Source organism: Tripterygium wilfordii, chromosome 2 (assembly GCF_013401445.1).
Source record: "Tripterygium wilfordii isolate XIE 37 chromosome 2, ASM1340144v1, whole genome shotgun sequence".
In the NCBI taxonomy this organism is placed as follows: Eukaryota; Viridiplantae; Streptophyta; class Magnoliopsida; order Celastrales; family Celastraceae; genus Tripterygium; species Tripterygium wilfordii.
The window spans coordinates 2,010,067-2,030,567 of NC_052233.1; the positions used below are offsets into that span (position 1 = coordinate 2,010,067).

Consider the following 20,501-nt stretch of genomic DNA (forward strand, 5'->3'; position numbering starts at 1 on the left):
CCCTATTTTAATATAAATTAACAACAGCACTGTAATCACTAATCTTGTTATACGATGTGATTACAAAGGTCGCCAGGAAAAGGAAAATAAGAAAAAAGAGAGAGATAAGGAATCATATGAAATACCTCTCCAATTGAAACTGAGTAATGCAAGTGCCTATAATGTTACACGAGGCGATAATAAAATTTCCATCAACCAAATAATCTTCAGCATCCTATAAAGCTTCCACTTTGAATAGATGTTCTCACTTCTCAGCATTGGTTGATGAGTATTCAAACGCAATCAGTTTGGACTTATGTATCCAACTGTGAGGTCATATTGAGTAATTAGCCACTTGCTTATCAACAATAATTTAGTGATCTACAGCTTCTATAGAAGACAGTCATTTGGATCCTCCTCGTCAGAATCAAATTCAACCTGCAAGTGAAATGTTACAGATTAACAACCACTTTAATATCTGAGAGGTTGAAGCTGACCTTAATATTCAATTGAAGGCATAATTGAACACAGCTTTTGTAAGTGAATTTAATTGATTTACTTGAAGATTCAAATCAACAATTGAAGTCCATGAAGTAATAAGAAGCAATAACAAAACCATCAGCTAAGGTATCGGTATTAATTATTAAATGGTCATATAAATATAAAAAAAAAACGTACATTTTCATCTTTAAACCATTTCCCATGACCATCACGCTTCCAACCTGCTTCGATAAACTTGAGCTCTCTCTCCCGGCGCTCCCTCAAATCCAACTGGTGTTGTGCAACCATTACGTTATTTGATTCTAGCAATGGAACTGAGCTACTTTCACCAAGTGCCGATTCTGCATTTGTGGCACCCTCCCAGTTGAAATTCACATTACAACTTCCATTTCTGGACTTCTGCGGAGGATTCGTGTTGCTAATTATCTCAGAAGTGGCCTTCCTTGTTTGTTGAATCAGAGGTTTACTTGCTAATCGGACTTTTTGGGCATAAGTACTAGAGTTGTCAAACCTGGTAGGGGATTCCGAAAATGCTATTCTCTTGTTGATCTCATATTGTCTTGACAATTCCTTTTCCTTCAGACGTGAATCGGCAGCACGATGGCGCGATCCCTTGCGGTGCATCTGCAAAATAACACGGAAACCAGCTTACTGTAATTGTGATTGCCCAAGGTGCGCCACAAAATTTATCATGGAACATTACACAGCAACCAAAAGCATGTTAAAATAGATTGATAAGTTGACAATGTATCTGACTGAGGCTTCAATCATGTTATCGGCCATCTTTCCTACACAAATTCACCTCATTCAAGAATCAAGTAATCTAATTTCCAGAATAAAAACCCATTGTAAAGCAGAAAATGACAAAACATTTCTTTTAGAACCAAACACACCAACAAAGAATACCAGATTAGAAAATATGGACAGTGTTTCAAACTATATTCAAAACGATAATTAAAATAGAAATCTGTTTGGTATCACTGAAACTCCAGACATGAATCATGATCACTGTCTCGCTTACCCACCCAGATTTGCCAAATTATAGGGTTCTTCTACTAACTGAAAAGCACATGAAAACAAAACATGCTTTTCAGGACCAAATGCCCCAATTAAAAAGCTAGAACAAACTCTGGATATTATTGCAAAATACATCCGAAATCATGAAAGAAAATTTTTTATTAGGGTTTACGGCAGCCTCAACATTCTACATCAATTACAATCGAGACCAGGAGATCACCAATTAACGCCATTAATTTCGCAGACGTCAGTTTGTAAATCTACGAATAACAAATAAATTTTAAACAAAACAGAAGAAGTAATGAAATTCAAAAGAGTTGGGAATACTTACGGAGAGCATAAGAGGATTGTCGAGAATGGGATTGTGTAAGCAGACAAAGCAAGCAAATTTTCCGCTCGAGAGCTTCCTGTAGGAGGACGCGTCGACGCCTTCTACGATGAGATCGTCCACTCTCCTCTTCCTCTGTTGAGCCTCTCTTGCCCAACTGTCTCCTCCGAACACACTCATCCTTTCACTTCTCTCCTTTCGTTCTGATTCTGTCACTTCTGGGCGGTTTGTTTCAGACTTTCAGTCTGTTCTCTTGATCATGGGCCAAATGTATCAACAGATGGGCTTCCAGCTTGAGGGTCAAGCCCAACCCGGCCCAACTTCAAAGTACACGACGTCGTTTTAATTTTGGTGTTGCTGCAGAATTTAAATTTAGAAAGGAAAACACGAACACAGGCGGTGAGAATTCACAGAAAGGGAGAGGGAGAGATGGGTCCAGCGAAGACGGTGCGTACGATATCTCAGGAGGCGTTCGATGAGGTGGTGAGGGAGAACATGGAGGACCTTGGAATGGACCCTACCGAAGCGCTCCAGGACGCCATCGACACTCTCACTCTCCAGGGCGTAGATCTCTCCGGGATTGTGACTTGTGTTCCAGGAGAAGGTGGTGTCCGAGACAATCCAGTGATTCAGTGCTTGGACAGATTGAAGCAAGTCGACTCTACTATTAGTGCTACTTCTAAGGATCGGATCGCCGATAGCAATCTGGATGAGTTGGTAGAATTGCTTGATAAGCTCAGCCAGTTGTGCTCCCTTGACGGATCTGGAAATTCTGCCATAGCCACTAAGAATGGAGGCGTTGAATTACTTTGCTCCCTTTGCTCTAAGATCCCAATGAAGTCCGAACTGGTTCTGGCCTCGGCCTTGAAGTCACTGGCATCGGCAATTCATGGTACGAGAGAATGTATCTGTATGAAAATTTGATTAAGTTTGTTTTGCATGTTGTGATGATTATGTTCAATTTGTGGTGTCAATGTTCTGTGGTTTGCGGGTTTTGTTGGATTAGTTTCTCATATAGATCTATCTGCTATGTTTTTGGCGTATGAATTTTTAAGCTACCAAATGATTAGGATTCAACTTTTTGAAGCTTTATGTAATGATGCAAAATGTGAATTTCATGTACGCCGCACATGTTACTTTAACCAGTAGAAGTGTTTCTGGCCTTTGTCTTAACATAGTTCTCTAAATTTGTTAATCATCTGCAGATGTTCAAAGTACAGAAATATTTCGAAAAAGTGGTGGACCGGCAATTGTCATTGGTATCCTAAAGGATGGAAGTCAAACTGTAGAGATCTTGAATTGTGGTTTTGCCATTGTTGCTGCAGCTGCAACCGGCAATGAAGTTCTAAAAGAGTTATTTATGGAACTGAAAGTTGATGAGCTTATTTTGGATGCACTGAACAGACAGAACCAAGATAGCATCCAAAGTGTATATGATGCTATACGTGTTCTGTTGACACCTGATGACAATCGTGTGGTGGCTTCCCAAGTAAGTATCGTAAATGCTAACCATGCAATGTTCATTATATTCCTTGTATTGTATATATAGGCGACCTTAGCAGGCCTGCAGGGTATGACATACAAATTTATTAAACTATTTACTGCTTAAATGTGCCTTTATAAAACTATGGTTCTTGTTGGGTGACAAATTGTCACTGACAATTCTTCTTTTGAGGATGAGTATTGAAGCCTGGTAGTTGTTTCAAGGCCTCACAATTTTATTAATCATCATGTTTTGACAGTTTTTCATACTTTCCAATTTAAGTGTCCTCTTTCCACTTCCTCGAAGCAATTGTGATTTGTGACTTCTTTGCAAATTTTAGGTTTTTGGTTATGCGCGAAGATTTGGAAAAATTGGAGTTGCAGTAGCTCTTGTGGACTCACTACGTTTAGGGCTTGCCTCACCTAGCCTAGTATCTGCAAGCATCGCTTTAAAGGCTGTTGCCGTCAATGTAAGTTTATTCGAAATCTGGTGAGATGTTAACATTCCAGCAATGTTACAATTATTTTTAGATTTGTAATTTATGTGTTAGTGAGAGAACATGTTTGAGAGTTATTGATCCTTGTAAAGTTCTTGTAGATCTTGTATAATTTTTACAATTTAATGTGTAAACAATGTATGAATTTTTATGTGGTATGAAAACAATTACATCCCACCTTCAACGTCCACCTTCTATTATATTCTTGGAATTTTCTTTTCTTTTATTTATCATCTCTGGGAATATTTTTCACTTCACTGCAGGACGAAATATGCAAGTCAATAGCCGAAAATGGTGGTATTGATGCGGTTCTCAGGTGTATTGATGACAGTGGTGACCAAGGCAATGAAATTGTAGCCAAATCATGCTGTTCTTTGTTATCCAAGGTACAAAGTTGAATAAAATAGCTGCTCTGAGTTTGATAGTGTAGAGAATGAGAGAAAGTTCTTTATTTTATCTGTGCCCGTCATTATTCCATGTAAATTCTATTTATCACCATCTACTTTTTATATTGCTTGGTTATCTAACCAACTTGGAGGTACACTAGAGACAAGTCCTGGATGCTCGCTCTAATCTGTATTTGGGTTTCAATGGGTTTGAGATTTTAAATTGATTTTATTTCAGTTCATCATCACTCTAAAAAGTTAAAATTAATGGGCATTGAGTTTTATGACTGTGTACCACAGTGTGTTGAGTTTTGTTTAAATTCAAGCATCTAGGGCTTCAGTTCGGAGGATCCTTAATCACTTGCCCTCAGCTGATACATTGTATTCCCAGCAATTTCAATTATGACCACCACAAACATGTTGCAAATCTGACGTGCTTTTTCCTGTAAATGTAACTGACAATTACTGGTTTTTGAGCATTTAAGAATTCGTATTTGTTTCTTCTTCCATCAGTTGGCAGGAAGTGACACAAATAAGAGTGCTATTGTTGAAAAGGCTGGTCTTGACAGGCTAATCAGACTCTCAGCCAGATTCTCTGATGACCCTTCTGTCCTGCAAGAGGTGAGGAACCTGCAGATATTAATTCCATGATCACTCGTGTTTTTCTTTGCTGCTATGTGAAGAATAACAAATTGATCCCTTGCAAGTGAGCATTATTCGCTTTACAACTCTGTGCCACTTCAAATGCTACCTGCAGTGTATACAAAAAACTACTACAATTTTTTTGTTCACCTTTTGTCTACGGAAATATGATTCTTCAGTAGGTTCAGTAGGTTGTGTCCACATGTAGGATGCTCATGATGTTTGTTCAGTGCCACTTCAAATGCTACCTACAGTGTAAAAAAAACTACTACAATTTTTTTGTTCCCCTTTTGTCTATGGAAATATGATGTAGGTTCAGTAGGTTGTGCCCACATGTAGGATGCTCATGATGTTTGTTCAGCTGTATTGGAAAAATCCAGCGAGCTTGATCTGTTTTTTTATTGGACATTTTATATCAGCTGTATAAATGCAATTCCAGTACAAAAATTAGAGTTGTTGTTTTGAAACTTTCATCATGTTATTAGGTTATGTCCATCATTGCTGTAATCTCATTGAGATCTCCAGACAATGCTGCCCGTGCCATGGAGGCTGGAGCCGGAGATCTTGCTATTCAAGCCATGCAGAACTTTCCTGCTGCACAGCAAATGCAAAGGAGTGCCTGTATAATGATCCGGAATCTTGCTGTCAGAAACCAAGAAAACAGGCAAGGCTTGTTCTTAAACATCTACTGTGTGTCTGTATCTCATCTTTCTGGAATTCTTATTGGCATCCCCATTAGCATATGCACTATCCTTTGAGTTGCTTGAAATGCTTTCTATCGTGAGACCATATTTTCTCAACCACTTCTTGAATGACAGAACCATTATGCTCAACAATGGCATTGAAAAGATAATCAGGAACGCAAAGGAAAATCATCAAAGCTGCAAGGATGCTGCTTCTGATGCCCTGAGGGACTTGGGTCTCAATAACTACAATTCATAGCTTACGCCAAAACTTGTAACTACTAATATCTTTTGGCTTTTGCATCACATATCTCCTATGGGATCACCCTTTTTATGTCCATTGACTGCTTGACTGGAGTTGATTTTTAAAGTTTGATATACCATATCATATCTAGTGTGTTGAATGGTTGCAGACAGTTGAAAGTTGAAAGTAGGGCTGTTCAAAAAAAACCACCAAAATCGAAACCGAAATGACTGATCGGTTTTTTATAATACAAAGTTACACATTTCTCCACTAAAAATCAAACCGAACCGACAAAAAACCAACCACGAACACCCTTGGTTGAAAGTACCCAAATGAATAGTGTTTTTTTTTTTTTTTTTTTACTTTTCATAAAAAAAACAGTTGATGCTCTGCTCTAAAAAAGCTCTTGGAAATACCACATTGGAAAGATCTCTCAAAACACAGGCAAAACATTATTACAATTGACTTACAATAAATCAGAGTTTCAAGGAAAGAACTGAGAAATCATAAAAGCCATTAGAAAAAAGAACAAATTGTGGTGGTGGGGATAGGGGACACCGTAAAGGAATGATGGCGCCAAAACCATATTTGAAATGTGATTGACAAAAAATTCCAACATCAAAGCACAAAATATTCAGTATGCATAAAATAGTCTCTGAGTCACCAAGCAAAAGCAAAAGCATAAGAATTAAGTCCAAAATTTTGTCTATTTTATAGACAGTCATTAAACCGCGGCGATCATTTCAAACAAAATGTCATTTCAGCAGCGAATTCATCAGCCCTATCTGGTTCTGAATTTCCAAAGCTATAATCCAGTTAAAACTTGTATCAAAATTGGTTCAAGCCTCCAAATCTCAACGGTTCAATTTTGTACTGCGGGTTCCACAGCTTGAAGCAAACCCTGAAAAGAGGATTAGCGGAAAATCAGAAACACATAAAACATGAAGCCTACGGTAAACTAAATGTTATTCTCATGCTTGACCGGCTCATGAATGATATCCAATCAACCAGAATATAAAGCAAAATTCACCACTTATGAAGAGGAAAAAAAATTATTTAAGAATTTTTGCATATCAAATGCCAAAAAAAGAGAGAAGAAAACATATTTTTAGGCTTTGGCATGCAGTTAAGAAATCAACCTAGCCTGGATGTTGAGAAAGGGGAAAAAATCGATATGCCAATGCTAAAGTCTAAACATATAGGTACATATCTATGAAAAAGTTGGCAGAACGAGTAATTAGTAAATTCAATCAGTTTAACTCTCCAACCCATAATCAGTCTTCACCTAATCAGATGCTTTCTTTCTTCGTATGGTTTTATTTTTCTCCTCAATCAATAGCGCAAAAATTGCAGGGATTTTATTCAATTTCTGCAAAGTGTTTTGCTTGATCAAAATCCTTATTTATCGTTCATTCTAATTACCAACTTTGTCTCACATATTAACCATTTATCTCGAACTGAATTTACACATCAGAGGAGTTACTTATGCAATTGTGATGGCAAATATCAGGTTATATTCTAGAAAGGTATCAGGCACATGACTCCTTCAATTAGTGCATGCTCCGGGGCTTGCAAAGGCTTAAAGCAATACCTCACCCCCCCTCAAAATGATAGGCTCGTAAAGTTGGAAAGCCAGAACCATTTCACATTGGGATACAAGTTGCCTGTAACCGAGTAAACAAGCCAGGAAGTGATTCATAGTATCAAGCAATTGAAAAAAATGATTTTCAAGGGAATTCGACTTACCAACTGCTAACAAGTGCTATTGGAACATTTTACGATATCGCTTCTTCTCCTCATCATGTCTATTGGAAATCTGTAACAAGTTTTCTGTTTGTTACCCAGACAAGCAAAGGAAACAGAACTCTCAAGAAGTTAAAAGCATAATCTACCAACCTTCTTCTTAGCAGCAGCAAACTCTTTTTTTATTCCACCTAACACAGACAAGTTGCAAAGTATGCTCTTAGAAAATCTCATACATTACAACGGTAAGAGGATAAAACTCACTCAGTCATACACACATACATGCACGCAAATATAATATAACAAATAAGAATGCAACATGAAAGTTGTGTTTTTCAGTGTTTGCACCATGAAAGCTATCAAATTGATGAGTTAATGCTCATAAAGTCCACAATACGGAAACTTAGTATGAGGAGATTTGCCCTAAAGAAAAAACAAAATGAACCCACGAAGGTCTATTCGTGCTCAGATATTAAATGATCAAATTTGTTAAAATTTACCAAGCATCAGAGCTGCAACTTATAGAAACAGCAAAAGCTTCAATGTTTTAAGTTATTGGCAAAGGCCTCAGTCAAAGTTGTCACTTACCATTACTTGGCTCCAATTCCAATGCCTTTTTGAAGCTTTCAACTGCAGCATCAACATCATTTAATGCCATGTATGCCTGATAAATAAGGACAGTTGGCAACTTGGCATTAGTATTGGAATAGAAGATGGAATACCACTCAACAAAATTCATGAATAGCTACGAGAAAATTTTTTTTAAAAAAGATCTTAACAAATAGAGGCCAGAACAACTGCCAAATAATCATTGAACACAAAAATTAGGGCACTTCAATGTAAAGACAGCAGAATTTTTATCCGCTTAAGCATGCCTGAACTTGAACAAGAATCTTCCAAATGAGGAAGAAAAACAAAGCAAACGCTCAAGTTGAAAATCTGAGAGCAATTAGAACCAAACAAGCATCTGTTTTTTTTTTACAAAATAAAATATCTTAATACCTAATATATGGAAAAACTAATATGCTCTTATTGAAATCCGGATCAACAGGAGATACTAACCTGCCCTTGACGAAACAAAGCTTTAACATTGTTTTCACCATCACGTATTGCAAAATCTGTATCTAGTAAAGCTCCTTTAAGATCCCCCAGCTTTAATTTACAAGCCTATAGCAACATATCTCAAACAATTACTATATAGCGAAAGAGAAAAAGAAAAAAAAAAAAAAAAGGAGGAAAGTTATGCTTCTGGCTTATTATATATACCTATATACTTTTTCTATTAGAAAGGCAAAACTATAGGCCTGTTTTAGCATGTTTCCAAGGTAACTAGTTAGATTGACTTTAGAAATGTTACCCAATTTAGACGGTAGACACCAAGGGATTGTGACCATATGGAGGATGGTTTCAAAATGAAGTGGGCACAAGTGTCATTGCAGATTGACTGGAATTTCTATTCTCAAGGACAGGGCGCTAGGTAAAAAAATTATGGTGTAAAGATAAATTTGCTAGACTCGGAATCTTTTACATGTGAAAATGGAGAGGAAGGGAACTTAATAAGAAAGGGCCCTCTCCTTGGTCAAGTCTTAGCAATGAAGTATATTACAAATGACTTATATGATGACAATCCATGACTATGTCCAAAGGTGAAATTCTTAAAAAAGAAAAAAGTTCAAGGGGAGGAATTCAATCATATCCCATCAAGAAATATGACAAAAGAAACCTAGCAAATATGAGAGAAAATTCTCGCATCAACTCAAGTTGTTTAAATTTATCATAATTTTACTTTTAGGTTTTGTGACAATTTTAATCTCAAGATTTGCTTGTCAGTCCTTCAAACATCATGACATCATATTCGATCTTTTCATTAAATGAAGCAAATTCTAGCTTATTCTCCTCACATGAGTTTCTAGATATCAGAAACCAACATGCTCATAAATTTGAGCTAATCATTAACAGACACATCAAATGATGTGGAAAAATTAATTTAAAAGAAATTGAGAAAAATATACTTACAGAGCTATTGGTGAATATAAGCGACTTAGTCTGTCTCAAACAAGAACTCTTCTCTGCACAGTCAAGGGTGGAGGTTTCGGATATTAAAATCAGATAAATTGACACCTCAAAATTTGGTGAGAGTAGCATCACCTAACAATAAAAGTAAAGGTAAACAACACCCGTGCAAGAGACTTCCGCAGTGGGTAAGATCGGGAACATGCAAGATATATGCAAACCTTACCCCACATAATATGTGAAGAGACTGTTTCTAGGAATTGAACCTGTGACCTCTAGGTTGCATTCCTACAACTCTACCACTGAGCCACAGGATCACCTAACAATATGCAATTAAAATAATCTACACACTAATGACAAGGTCCACCTTCATCAATCCCTTCCTTTTCCCAGCAGATATCCAGATAGCGCAAAGCCTTCCTGTACTTTCTAAGAGCCATTTTGTAGTCCTGTTTCTGCAAACGAACAAAAAACCAAACAACAACTTATATCCCTGCTAAAAAAATTTCATCCAAAACTTTTACAAGGCATATCTAGGTAGGTCAATAGAGTAGTAAACATTTAAGATTATAACAAATAATATGGCACCCATTACCTTGAAATGATCATTTCCATGAGCCTTGATAGATTCTACAGCCTCCATCCACCAAGAGAGGTCGTTAGAACTCTCATCTAGGTCAGCAGGCCAATCCGGATATTCATCACCATCTTTAAAGAAATTACTGATTCCATCATCTGTCCCCTGTGGAATTTCTCCACAATCAGCAATTACTACATCCACACTGGGACAATCACCATCGCCACCTGTAACGTGCTCAATTGAGCGAACAACTCCCATTCCTTTAACAACCTTCCCAAACACAACGTGTTTTCCATCAAGATGAGAAGTGCGGGTTGTTGTGATGAAAAATTGAGACCCATTAGTGTTAGGGCCAGAGTTGGCCATGGATAACATGCCTTTCCTTTCATGTTTAAGCTCAAAATTTTCATCCTCAAATTTCAATCCATATATAGATTCTCCCCCAGTACCATCTCCAGCAGATATATCTCCACCTTGCACCATAAACCCTTTAATCACGCGATGAAAGCGGCATCCCTATCACAAAAACATAAATAAACGGCTATAACCATATACTAAAGTGAGCCTCCAAAAGGCAGTTAAGACCATTATATACTAAAGTAAGGCTCCAAAAGGCAGTTAAGACCATCTGAGAAATTCAAAAAGGCAGAAATTCCTGCTTGTCTAGATAAAGAAAAACAACTTTTTTTTAACAAATGAACAAACCGAAGAATTTCTCTAAAAGGAGATCAAGGTCAAGAAGAAGCACATCTGACAAAATGAGAAAAGTAAAGAAGGCACAACTTTTGTCAATAACAAACGAGAAAGGAAAGCAACACGAATTGATGAACAATAAAGCAAAGGTCAAGGATATCACAGTCTTTTCATGGCCCAAATGAAAAACCCACCTTGAACCCCAGATACAGACATATACATACACATGTATGCCTAAAAACAATACAGTTACATGAGCATATACACAGTCACATGCATACATAAACATTAAAAAGATACAAAATTTGAAGTCAATATAGCAATATACATGTATAGATATAGATAGAAAAACCTTGTAATGGAGGGGGACACCAGTATTGGGGCCAATGCCCTTCTCGCCAGTGCAAAGAGCCCTGAAATTCTCGGTGGTTTTGGGAACGACGTCGTTATAGAGCTCCACAACTATCCGTCCTTCAAGTTCCCCTCCGATGCTGATGTCCAAGAAGCACCTCTTCCTCTCCATCGCTCTCTCTCTCTGTCTCTCTCTTTCTCTTTACTGAAGTTTCCACTTCCTCTGCCTCACAAGAAGATACAGACGGACGGGAAGCCTAGCCGCGTTGTGTTTATATTTGATTTGAAAAAAAGTTAGGTCAGGACTTAGGTCCCTCGTTCGAGTTTGGTGCTCGACTGTTTGACCCTTCATTTTCTTAGATGCCCTTTTAATTTATTTATTTTCTTTACAAACCCGGTCGGTTTCGATCGATTTTCTTTTTCGGTTTTTTGACACAAATTTAACTGACCAAATGGTCAATTTTTTGTTAGTATTTTGACTATTTTCGGTTCTGTATGGTTTTTAGTGGAGAAGTGTATATTTAAAAAAAATCAATCAATCGGTTCGGTTACGATCAGTTTCGATTTTAACATTTTTTAACCAACCCTACTTTTTTGTTTTGTAGTATTTTTTCTTTATTTTTACAATTTCTTCGTTTTATAATTATAGTACAAGTACAACTAATCGTTTATGTACAATTAAATTACAACTAGTTAAAATAGTAGCCAAATATGTTTTTAATTTGATAAATCACGATTTTTTATTATTATCATTGGTGGGGTTTACCATGAGTAGGATCGGTTGATTATCGACCGATGATCCAACCGACCTTAACTTAAATCCAAAACCATTACTGACCCTACTTTGTGATCGGGTAATGGTTGTCGACCAACATTGTTGGTTGGTCGATGGGTACATCCAATCTTTTTGTTTGATAGATTACATTATACGCAATACTGATACTGATACAGTATACACGTTACACTTACTGCTTTTAACAGTAGAAATACTTGACTCAAGAAAAATAAACTTAAAAAGGATTTTTTTTGAAGAAAGAATAAATATTTTATAATCACTAATCTGTACAACAAAGTGATAAACCTCAAACTCAAATTGACAGGTTCTATTTCAGTCTAGGGCACATATTGTAAAGAGAGTGAGAGAGGTTCGTGCTTGGCCTTGGCTGTTGGCTTGACTCTTGCTTTGCTTGAGCCTTGATTCCATGGCTTGGGCTTGGGCTTGGTCTAGTTTGAGTATTTTGGAATGAGAATGTTTCTTATTGCTGGGTTTAGCCTAATTTGTGTCCATATTTGTTAAGAAATTATTTAATATTTAATTTTGGCAATTACCAAATCGACCCATCTCTACATTGGTCGGATAAAATTATCGGCTCGACTGTGTGAATCAGTTGATGGTTGACAATCGATTGGCTGGTAATGGCCAGTAAAACTGACCCATGATAAGCCCTAATTATTGGCTAAGAGTGGGGGCACCCCAAATTTTGAAAAGAAAATATACTTCGATTTTTTTATGGTACAAAAAATATATTTGACCTAATAATAATGAAACAATACATAACAATAATAGAAACCTTCATATTATCCATTCTATTATTGTTAATATTAAACAACAATACATGACAATATTTATTTCATCTTTTACATGGTCTTTAACTAGCTTTCATCAATTTTACTATGTATTTATGTTAACCTTTTGAGTTATTTTATGAGCCCAAATATCAGAGATAAATGTACATCGATAAATATCATTTTAATGAGTTGCATTATTGTAAAAAGGTCTTGAATTTTTTTTTTAATGTTAGCCACCCGAATCACTTCATGACTCTGCCCCTACTTAAGAGGATGCTTGAATGTTAGCGAAATTTCAATTTTGAAAAGAGTACACTATTTTTAGTTTAAAGTTTGAGGGGTTAATACAATTTTTGATCACTGAAAGATGAGGCATTTTCCAATTTGGTCACTAAAAATTGAAATGTTTCAAGTTGGTCATCTAAAGCTTTTATTTGTTTCAATATAGTAACTCGGTCAGATTTCACAATTTTTGGGCAATAAAAATGCTTATGTGGCATATATAATTAGTAAACTGTCCAAAGAAAAATAAGATAGATCCATAATTTTTGAGCTCCATAATATTCATAATCTATGTGGCATGCCAACTAAGCATGCCACATAGATTACTTGTCAAAAACTCTATATTTCACATTCATTTCCCCGCTTCTCTCTCATGAAGCAATTTTTTTTACTTTTTTTTTTTGCAGCTTTTTCTTCTCTTTTTTCTCTCTGCATCATTCAACATTCTCTCTCATTCTTTTTGCTCCTCTATCCTCTAAGATTTCATCCCTTGTTTTGTTTCTCTCTCCTCTAAAATTTCATCTTAATGTTGCAACAATCGACGAGATTAAGTAACGGTGGTTTCTGGCGATTACACAAGCTGTGACGATGTAGAGTTGTTGGTTGTTTGATTGTTGTTGGTGTATCTTCTCCCAGTGGGTTATTACGCTGTGCAATTGGCAATGCATTTAGCCCATCGCAATTCTCAGTTGCGTATTACACTGTGCATTTGATAGTGCATTTATCTCAAATGAGTATTACATTGAGCAATTGACATTGTATTTATGCTAACACTGCTATTACAAAAGAAACACTATATTTTATTTCATTTTCATAATGTAATAAGGCACCATGATTAATTACATTGTCCGAACACTCTATTGTTACCAGAGAAACTTGATAAAAAATTATCATTATTTCACCACTCTACATGCTACATAACGATGACATAACAAATTCTAACAATGAAACCGAGTAATAGACTATATCATGACATTAGACTTCATTGTCACCAAATAAACTTGAACTCAATACCCCATCTTGATAAATTACATTTCTTCTTGATAGTGTAATTAATTTGGGATAGTGTAATAACGCACTGGAGCATACTTTCGTCATGGGTCTCCATTTCTGGTGGCCGTTTAGGTTGATGAAGGGTTGGGCTAGGTGCTCCCGACCTAGGGAAGTCCGTTGGTGGTTTCGGGTTGACAAACAGACACCGAAATCAACTAGATCGGTTTTTTTGTCCGGCAAGTACCCGTAGCTTCAAGGTGAATTTCTTGCAAAACCAGTGACTATTGACGGAAAGTGGTGGTTGGGATTTGCTACTGGTGGTCAGACGCTTCTTTTGACGGCAGTGGCGGTTATATTGATGGCTGAACGTCGGAGATCCGTTGTTGGCGGTGAGAGAAGGAGAGGAAATGTCTCTAGAGAGAGAGGAGATGGAGAGAGAGAGAGAGGAGAGAGAAAAAGAGGTTTGATTCTGAGTGGAGAGAGAAGACTAGATTTGTTTTGATATAAGATTTTTTGAAATTTGAAAATACCCAATCAGCTATCCACTCAGCTAGACATTGAGCATGTCATGTCATTATGACCCCTTATGTACACTAATCCTATGTATGAGTATCACTACCGTGGTCCAAAATTATAAAAATCTGACTGAATTACCATATTGAAACAAAATAAAAATTTTAGCTGATAAACTTGAAACATTTGAACTTTGAGTAACCAAATTGAAAAATACCTCATCTTTCAGTGATCAAAAGTTGTATTAACTCAAAGTTTGAGTATTGGTGTAAAGCATGAATAAAATGGGGCAATTTCATGAATGTAAAGAATTGGGTGGCTAAAACATGAAAATATTTGAAACTCAAGGGAGGGAATGTAATAAAAAAAATCTCCGAATTTATAGTGTTACGACCTGTGCAAAGAAGGTATACGGAACGCAAATCATGGAGGAACACGAGGGGCATGTATGGTGGAGTGTCCTTTCGGCCGTCGTTCGTGCGTGCATGCGTGTCTTGGTCTGCCTCAAGAGTCAAGATCTTGTCCTCATAATTGTGTTTTTTTCACCATTACTCGACACAATAACACAACCAGAGTTGAAATTTGGAACTACTTGTTGAAAGTTAGAAAGTATATGTAGGGGTGGATAAAAATTCTACTCCAGATCGGACAATATTACATGTTTACAACGTATTTATGTAATTTATATTGAATTTCGTAAGTATTTAATTGACCCCATTCGAATAATTTATGATTGAACTTAATTTAATCCGACAGAATTTTGTCACCCCTAAATATATGAGTCTTTTTTTTGATTTTTATTTTTATGAATACTATTGATTTTCTTATTTAGTTTTCTTTTGACAGGTGGACATGATAAACCCATCACAAAGAGGGGAAAAAAAAAAGAGTCAAACCTCTCAGAGTTTCACCCAGGCAATAATTTGATTAAGAGTAACTATGCGACAGGAAAACGACATGGCTCCAACAAAATTGTCTGGGGAGAAGAAATGGCCATGAATTTTTAAGATTATTATTCTCTTTTGACAATTTATGAAATGTCTATTAATTTATATCCAATTACTATCCTTATGAAATTAATCCCTTTTTCATCTTCTTAGCCGACTCTGTCTCCTCCCTTCCTCTACCTACTCTGTACTGTTAACCTTCGCATTTGCGGTGCCCACTCAAAAATCTCTCCTCTAAAAATACAACTTTTGGTCACTGAAAGATGAGGCATTTTTCAATTTGGTCACTCAAAATTGAAATGTTTCAAGTTGGTTATCTAAAGTTTTTATTTGTTTCAATATAGTAACTCGGTTAGATTTCACAATTTATGGGCAATAAAACTGTTTATGTGGCATATATAAATAATAAATTATCCAAAGAAAAATGAGATAGATTGTCGCAACCGGGGTCACGACGCGGACCAGCGTTGGAGGATGAAAAATGTTTAGAGTCGCCATCAATTGATTTAAGGTGCAATTGGACACCATAAAGACCTGCGAACCAGAGAAAAAGGGTAGGGGATCGATTGAGTGTGGGGAAGGTGTTAGGCACCCCACAACTCCCGTTTGAAAACGGTTACCCGGATTAACTTAATGGCTATCTCTTGGAAACTTGCTCTTTAGAAGATATAATTGTTTTGAGAAAAAGTTTGTATGAAAAATACTATCAACTTATGATAGTTTTGGAAAAAGGGTTTGAAATAACACTATCAACTTATGATAGTTTTTGAAAAAAGGTTTGGAATATTACTATCAACTTAGGATAGTTTTGGAAAAAAAGTTTGAAATAACATTATCAATTTATGATAGTGTTTGAAAAGAAGGTTTGGAATATTACTATCAACTTTTTTAGAAAAAAAAAAGTTCGAATTATTACTATCAACTTATGATAGGTTTAATGAAAATACCCTACCAACTTTTGGTAGGTGAAATTTTAAATAACAACTTATGGTATAAATAATTATTTAGGAAAGTGTCATCTATCAATTTAACCTATTATTGCCAATTTATGACAAATTCATAAGTGAAATCAAATAAGACCCACAATCCAAATAAAGGGAATCAACTTATGATTTCCTTAATTGAAATGACCTACATTCAATTTTAAACTCATATACTCATAATAAATAAATAAATGTCCAAATAATTAATGTCCAAGTCATACATGTCAATGTGAATGAGATTCCTAACATACGGGTCAAATATACATACATAAAATAAAAAATAAAGAATAACCCAAATAAAATCCTAAAATTACTCAAGCTCTAATTAATCCCGACCCAAATGGAGTCCAACTCGATCCAAATGAAACCAAGCCCGGTCCACATTTAAAAATGAACGAAAGAATAGTCAACGTTAGATGCTCAAATACAATCAAGATTTTAATTAAAATTAAACTCACCTTTCATGGGATTCACACGTAAATATTAAATCTCCTATTATATGCATATAAAATTCTCTAAATCAGACGTGAACCGACTTCAAGGCAGAATTCTTTTTCTAACCAAACAACAAACTAATCAATATACACAATTATATGAAAACCAACAATCTAGCCGAGACATACAAGTCTTCTAACAAGTCCAAAGTAGCTTTAATATTCAGATTTATATTCCAATAACAAACAAGCCAATCGATCCAGAGAAATTAGAAGCAGACGAGCATATGGAGGTCCAATACAAATTCCTTTCTCATACACCACAAACACCAGCAGATACCACAAACACCACACAGAGTCCAACCAGCATATTATAACTTATTTCATCATTACTAATCTCACATGGTAGAGCATCGAACCACATACAAAACAAAATCAAAAGTGACATATTATCTTCGGTGTAAAACAGAACCATGCTAACAAACGGTAACTCACGAACAAACGGTAATACACAAACTGCAAATCACAGCAAAAGTTATTGGAGGATAACACAGGAGATAGTACGGAAGATGACGAAGAACTTAAACCATGCTAGCAGAAGAAACAAACAATACCAAAGCATAGTAAAACTATCAAACCATCATAGCTACTTTTAGTCCCCCTCCCTCGACTTTCTCTCCTTTTCCTCCCAAAACCCTTTTTTCTTTTCCAATTGTCTTGTGCGGCTACTCCCTCTCTCAATTCTTCCTCTCTCAAACGTGTGTCTATCATCCTCCCTTAGCTCCCTTATATAATGCCGTATCACCTCACACAAAAACCCTATTTCTACTTTTTTACCAAAAAGTCCCCTTAAACCTTATTTTCTTTTCTCTTTAGAAACCCTAAGAAAATTACCCTTTTTGTATTTTTCATTCCTTTTGCAAAACCTTAAAAAAGTTGTCACCTTTTCCTTTTTAAGGTTTTATTTCCCAAAATCTTTTAATTTCTTTTTTTTTTTAGATAATTTATAGGGTTTAGTTGCATTGGGCTTAAGGTTGAATTTTTATGGGCTTATGGTCTAGAAACGAGCTTTTGAATATCCGTGGGCTTGTGGGTCCAAAAGTGGCTTCTTGAATTTTTATGAATTTGCGGTCTTAAGAACGGGCTTTTTCATTTTTTGTGTTTTTCTATTTTTTATTTTTCTGGCCGGACGAAAACCAGTTACTACATAGATCCATAATTTTTGAGCTCCATAATATCCATAATCTATGTGGCATGCCAAGTAAGCATGCCACATAGACTACTTGTCAGAAACCTATATCTCACATTCATTTTCCCGCTTCTCTCTCGTGAAGCAATTTTTTTTACTTTTTTTTTTAGCATTTTCTTCTCTCTTTTCTCTCTCTTTCTTCTCTCAACATCATTCTCTCTCATTCTCTCTGCTCCTCTCTCCTCTAAGATTTCATCCCTCTTTTGCTTCTCTCTCCTCTAAAATTTCATCTCAATGTTGCAACAATCGACAAGATTAAGTAACGGTGGTTTCCCACGATTACACAAGCTATGAAGACGTAGAGCTGCTGGTGGTTTGATTGTTGTTGGTGTATCTTCTCCCAGTGAGTTATTATGCTGTGCAATTGGCCCAGCGCAATTCTCAGTTGTGTATTACACTATGCATTTGACAGTGCATTTATCTCAGACGAGTATTATATTGTGCAATTGACAGTGTATTTATGCTAGCACTTTGTTGTTACAAAAGAAACCCTGTGTTTTATTTCATTTTCACAGTGCAATACGGCATCATGATTAATTACATTGTCCCAACACTCTATTGTTACCAAAGAAACTTGATAAAGGATTATCATTATTTCACCACTCTACATGCTACATAACGATGACATAACAAATTCAAACAATGAAACCTAGTAATAGACTATATCATGACATTAGACTTTACTATCACAAAATAAACTTGAACTCAGCACCCCATCTTGATAAATTACATTTTTTCTTGATAGTGTAATTAATTTGGGACAGTGTAATAACGCACTGGATCATACCTTTGTCGTGGGTCTCCATTTCCAATGGTCGTTTCGGTCGATGAAAGGCTCGGCTAGGTGCTCCCGACCTAGGGAAGTCCGTTGGTGGTTTCAGGTTGACAAACCGAAATCGAAATCAACTAGATCGATGTTTTTTGTCCGACGAGTACCCGCAGCTTCAAGGCATATTTCAGGCAAAACCAGTGACGATTGAAGGACAGTGGTGACTGGGCTTTGCTATTGGTGGTCGGGTGCTTCTTTTGGCGGTAGGGACGATAATATTGGTGGCCGGACGCCGGAGATTCGTTGTTGATCGTGAGAGAATGAGAGGAAATGTCTCTAGAGAGAGAGGAGATGGAGAGAGAAAAAGAGGTTTGATTCTCAAAAGAAGAGTGGAGAGAGAAAACTAGATTTATTTTGATACAAGATTTTTTGAAATTTGAAAATATACCTAGTCAGCTATCCACTCAACTACACAGTCAGCATACCATGTCATTATGACCCCTTATGTACACTAATCCTATGTATGAGTATCACTACCGTTGTTCAAAATTATAAAAATCTGACCGAGTTATCATATTGAAACAAATAAAAATTTTAGATGACAAACTTGAAACATTTGAACTTTGAGTGATTAAATTGAAAAATATCTCATCTTTCAGTGACTAAATTGAAACATTTGAACTTTAAGTGACTAAATTGAAAAATATCTCATCTTTGAGTGACTAAATTAAAACATTTGAACTTTGAGTGACTAAATTGAAAAAACATTTGAACCAGAGTTGAAATTTGGAACTACTTGTTGGAAGTTAGAAAGTATATCTAGGGGTGAAAAAAATTCGGTTCCAGATCGGACAATATCACGTGTTTACAAAGTATTTATATAACCCATATTGAATTTCGTAAGTATTAATTAATTGACCACACTCGAATTAGGTGATACTTGAACTCAGATTTCAGATATATAACTTATGATCGAACTTAATTTAATCCGATAGAGTTTTACTACCCCTAAATATATGCGTCTTTTTTTTTTAATGTATACTATTGATTTTCTTATTAGTTTTCTTAATTTGAAAATTTTGGTTTGTGTGTCTAGATTATAAGGACGCTTTGCATACTTTGGTTTAGATGCTTCGGCTAGCTTCACTGTTTATATTAGAGCTTCACTGTGTTAGTGAATTACCATTAAGTTTTTCTCATGTTACCTGCTACCTAATATTTGTGGAAAAGGTCAGCATGACAATGCATTTTGTATTTGCTATTGCTTGTCAGAAGCCATGTTGTTGAAACTAAATCAACTATACAGTGACAAGGATATTTGGTGTTTAGGATTGGATACCTCATCAATGGAAACTGGAAAGGAGATTGGCTAATTGGCAGAATTGGTGGTCAAGGATGAAACACTTGTTTGTTAAAAATTTTTCTATTTATCCACTTATTTTTTTTTGTCTCTTTACTTTATAAAAATGTATGTATTGGAATATTGGGTCGGGTTCCCACTATAAATAAGAGGGGTTGTAGAGGGTTAGATATACGTTTTCAGAAACACAAAATTCTCTTGTTTTCTCTCTCTCATCATACTCCATTATTGGTGAGATTGAGCATTTACTTTCTTTTGCAATT

The 20,501-nt window shown here is 36.0% G+C and overlaps 3 protein-coding genes across 5 annotated transcripts; 1 reads left to right on the forward strand and 2 right to left on the reverse strand.

Moving 5' to 3' along the window:
* Nucleotides 1-34: 34 nt before the first annotated feature.
* On the reverse strand, nt 35-2,058 carry LOC120016792 (sodium channel modifier 1-like). The gene is made up of 3 exons (XM_038869713.1): nt 1,829-2,058; nt 658-1,104; nt 35-417 (listed from the first exon to the last, which is right to left on the reverse strand). Exons 1-3 carry the CDS (start codon nt 2,003-2,005, stop codon nt 370-372), a joined length of 672 nt encoding a protein of 223 aa, XP_038725641.1. The 5' UTR covers nt 2,006-2,058; the 3' UTR covers nt 35-369.
* Nucleotides 2,059-2,190: 132 nt separating this feature from the next.
* Nucleotides 2,191-5,919, forward strand: LOC120006785 (armadillo repeat-containing protein 6). 2 transcript variants are annotated; one of them, XM_038856875.1, is made up of 7 exons: nt 2,191-2,735; nt 3,031-3,314; nt 3,649-3,777; nt 4,068-4,190; nt 4,704-4,811; nt 5,318-5,496; nt 5,651-5,919. In XM_038856875.1, the coding sequence occupies exons 1-7, from the start codon at nt 2,255-2,257 to the stop codon at nt 5,772-5,774; spliced, it is 1,428 nt and encodes a 475-aa protein (XP_038712803.1). In that variant the 5' UTR covers nt 2,191-2,254; the 3' UTR covers nt 5,775-5,919. The 2 variants fall into 2 exon arrangements, with proteins under 2 accessions (XP_038712803.1, XP_038712811.1); XM_038856883.1 differs by having other exon boundaries at nt 2,191-2,717.
* A 411-nt stretch (nt 5,920-6,330) lies between these two features.
* LOC120004603 (peptidyl-prolyl cis-trans isomerase CYP40-like) lies at nt 6,331-11,413 on the reverse strand. 2 transcript variants are annotated; one of them, XR_005469561.1, is made up of 10 exons: nt 11,141-11,413; nt 10,111-10,611; nt 9,883-9,970; nt 9,519-9,571; nt 8,565-8,669; nt 8,091-8,166; nt 7,656-7,693; nt 7,506-7,575; nt 7,351-7,423; nt 6,331-6,660 (listed from the first exon to the last, which is right to left on the reverse strand). XR_005469561.1 is itself a non-coding variant. In XM_038853975.1 (9 exons), exons 1-8 carry the CDS (start codon nt 11,309-11,311, stop codon nt 7,522-7,524), a joined length of 1,086 nt encoding a protein of 361 aa, XP_038709903.1. In that variant the 5' UTR covers nt 11,312-11,413; the 3' UTR covers nt 6,331-6,660; nt 7,506-7,521. The 2 variants fall into 2 exon arrangements, 1 of the variants encoding a protein (XP_038709903.1); XM_038853975.1 differs by lacking the exon at nt 7,351-7,423.
* Between the last annotated feature and the right edge of the window lie 9,088 nt (nt 11,414-20,501).

Coding starts and splice junctions, on each gene's coding strand:
- LOC120016792 (XM_038869713.1), bottom strand. CDS start 2,005: ATGAGTGTGTTCGGAGGAGACAGTTGGGCAAGAGAGGCTCAACAGAGG. Junction 1,105..1,828: donor ACAATCCTCTTATGCTCTCC/GTAAGTATTCCC, acceptor GTTATTTTGCAG/ATGCACCGCAAGGGATCGCG. Junction 418..657: donor AATGGTTTAAAGATGAAAAT/GTACGTTTTTTT, acceptor TTTCACTTGCAG/GTTGAATTTGATTCTGACGA.
- LOC120004603 (XM_038853975.1), bottom strand. CDS start 11,311: ATGGAGAGGAAGAGGTGCTTCTTGGACATCAGCATCGGAGGGGAACTT. Junction 9,971..10,110: donor ATGGAAATGATCATTTCAAG/GTAATGGGTGCC, acceptor GTTCGTTTGCAG/AAACAGGACTACAAAATGGC. Junction 8,167..8,564: donor CTTTGTTTCGTCAAGGGCAG/GTTAGTATCTCC, acceptor CTTATTTATCAG/GCATACATGGCATTAAATGA.
- LOC120006785 (XM_038856875.1), top strand. CDS start 2,255: ATGGGTCCAGCGAAGACGGTGCGTACGATATCTCAGGAGGCGTTCGAT. Junction 4,191..4,703: donor GCTGTTCTTTGTTATCCAAG/GTACAAAGTTGA, acceptor TTCTTCCATCAG/TTGGCAGGAAGTGACACAAA. Junction 4,812..5,317: donor ACCCTTCTGTCCTGCAAGAG/GTGAGGAACCTG, acceptor TCATGTTATTAG/GTTATGTCCATCATTGCTGT.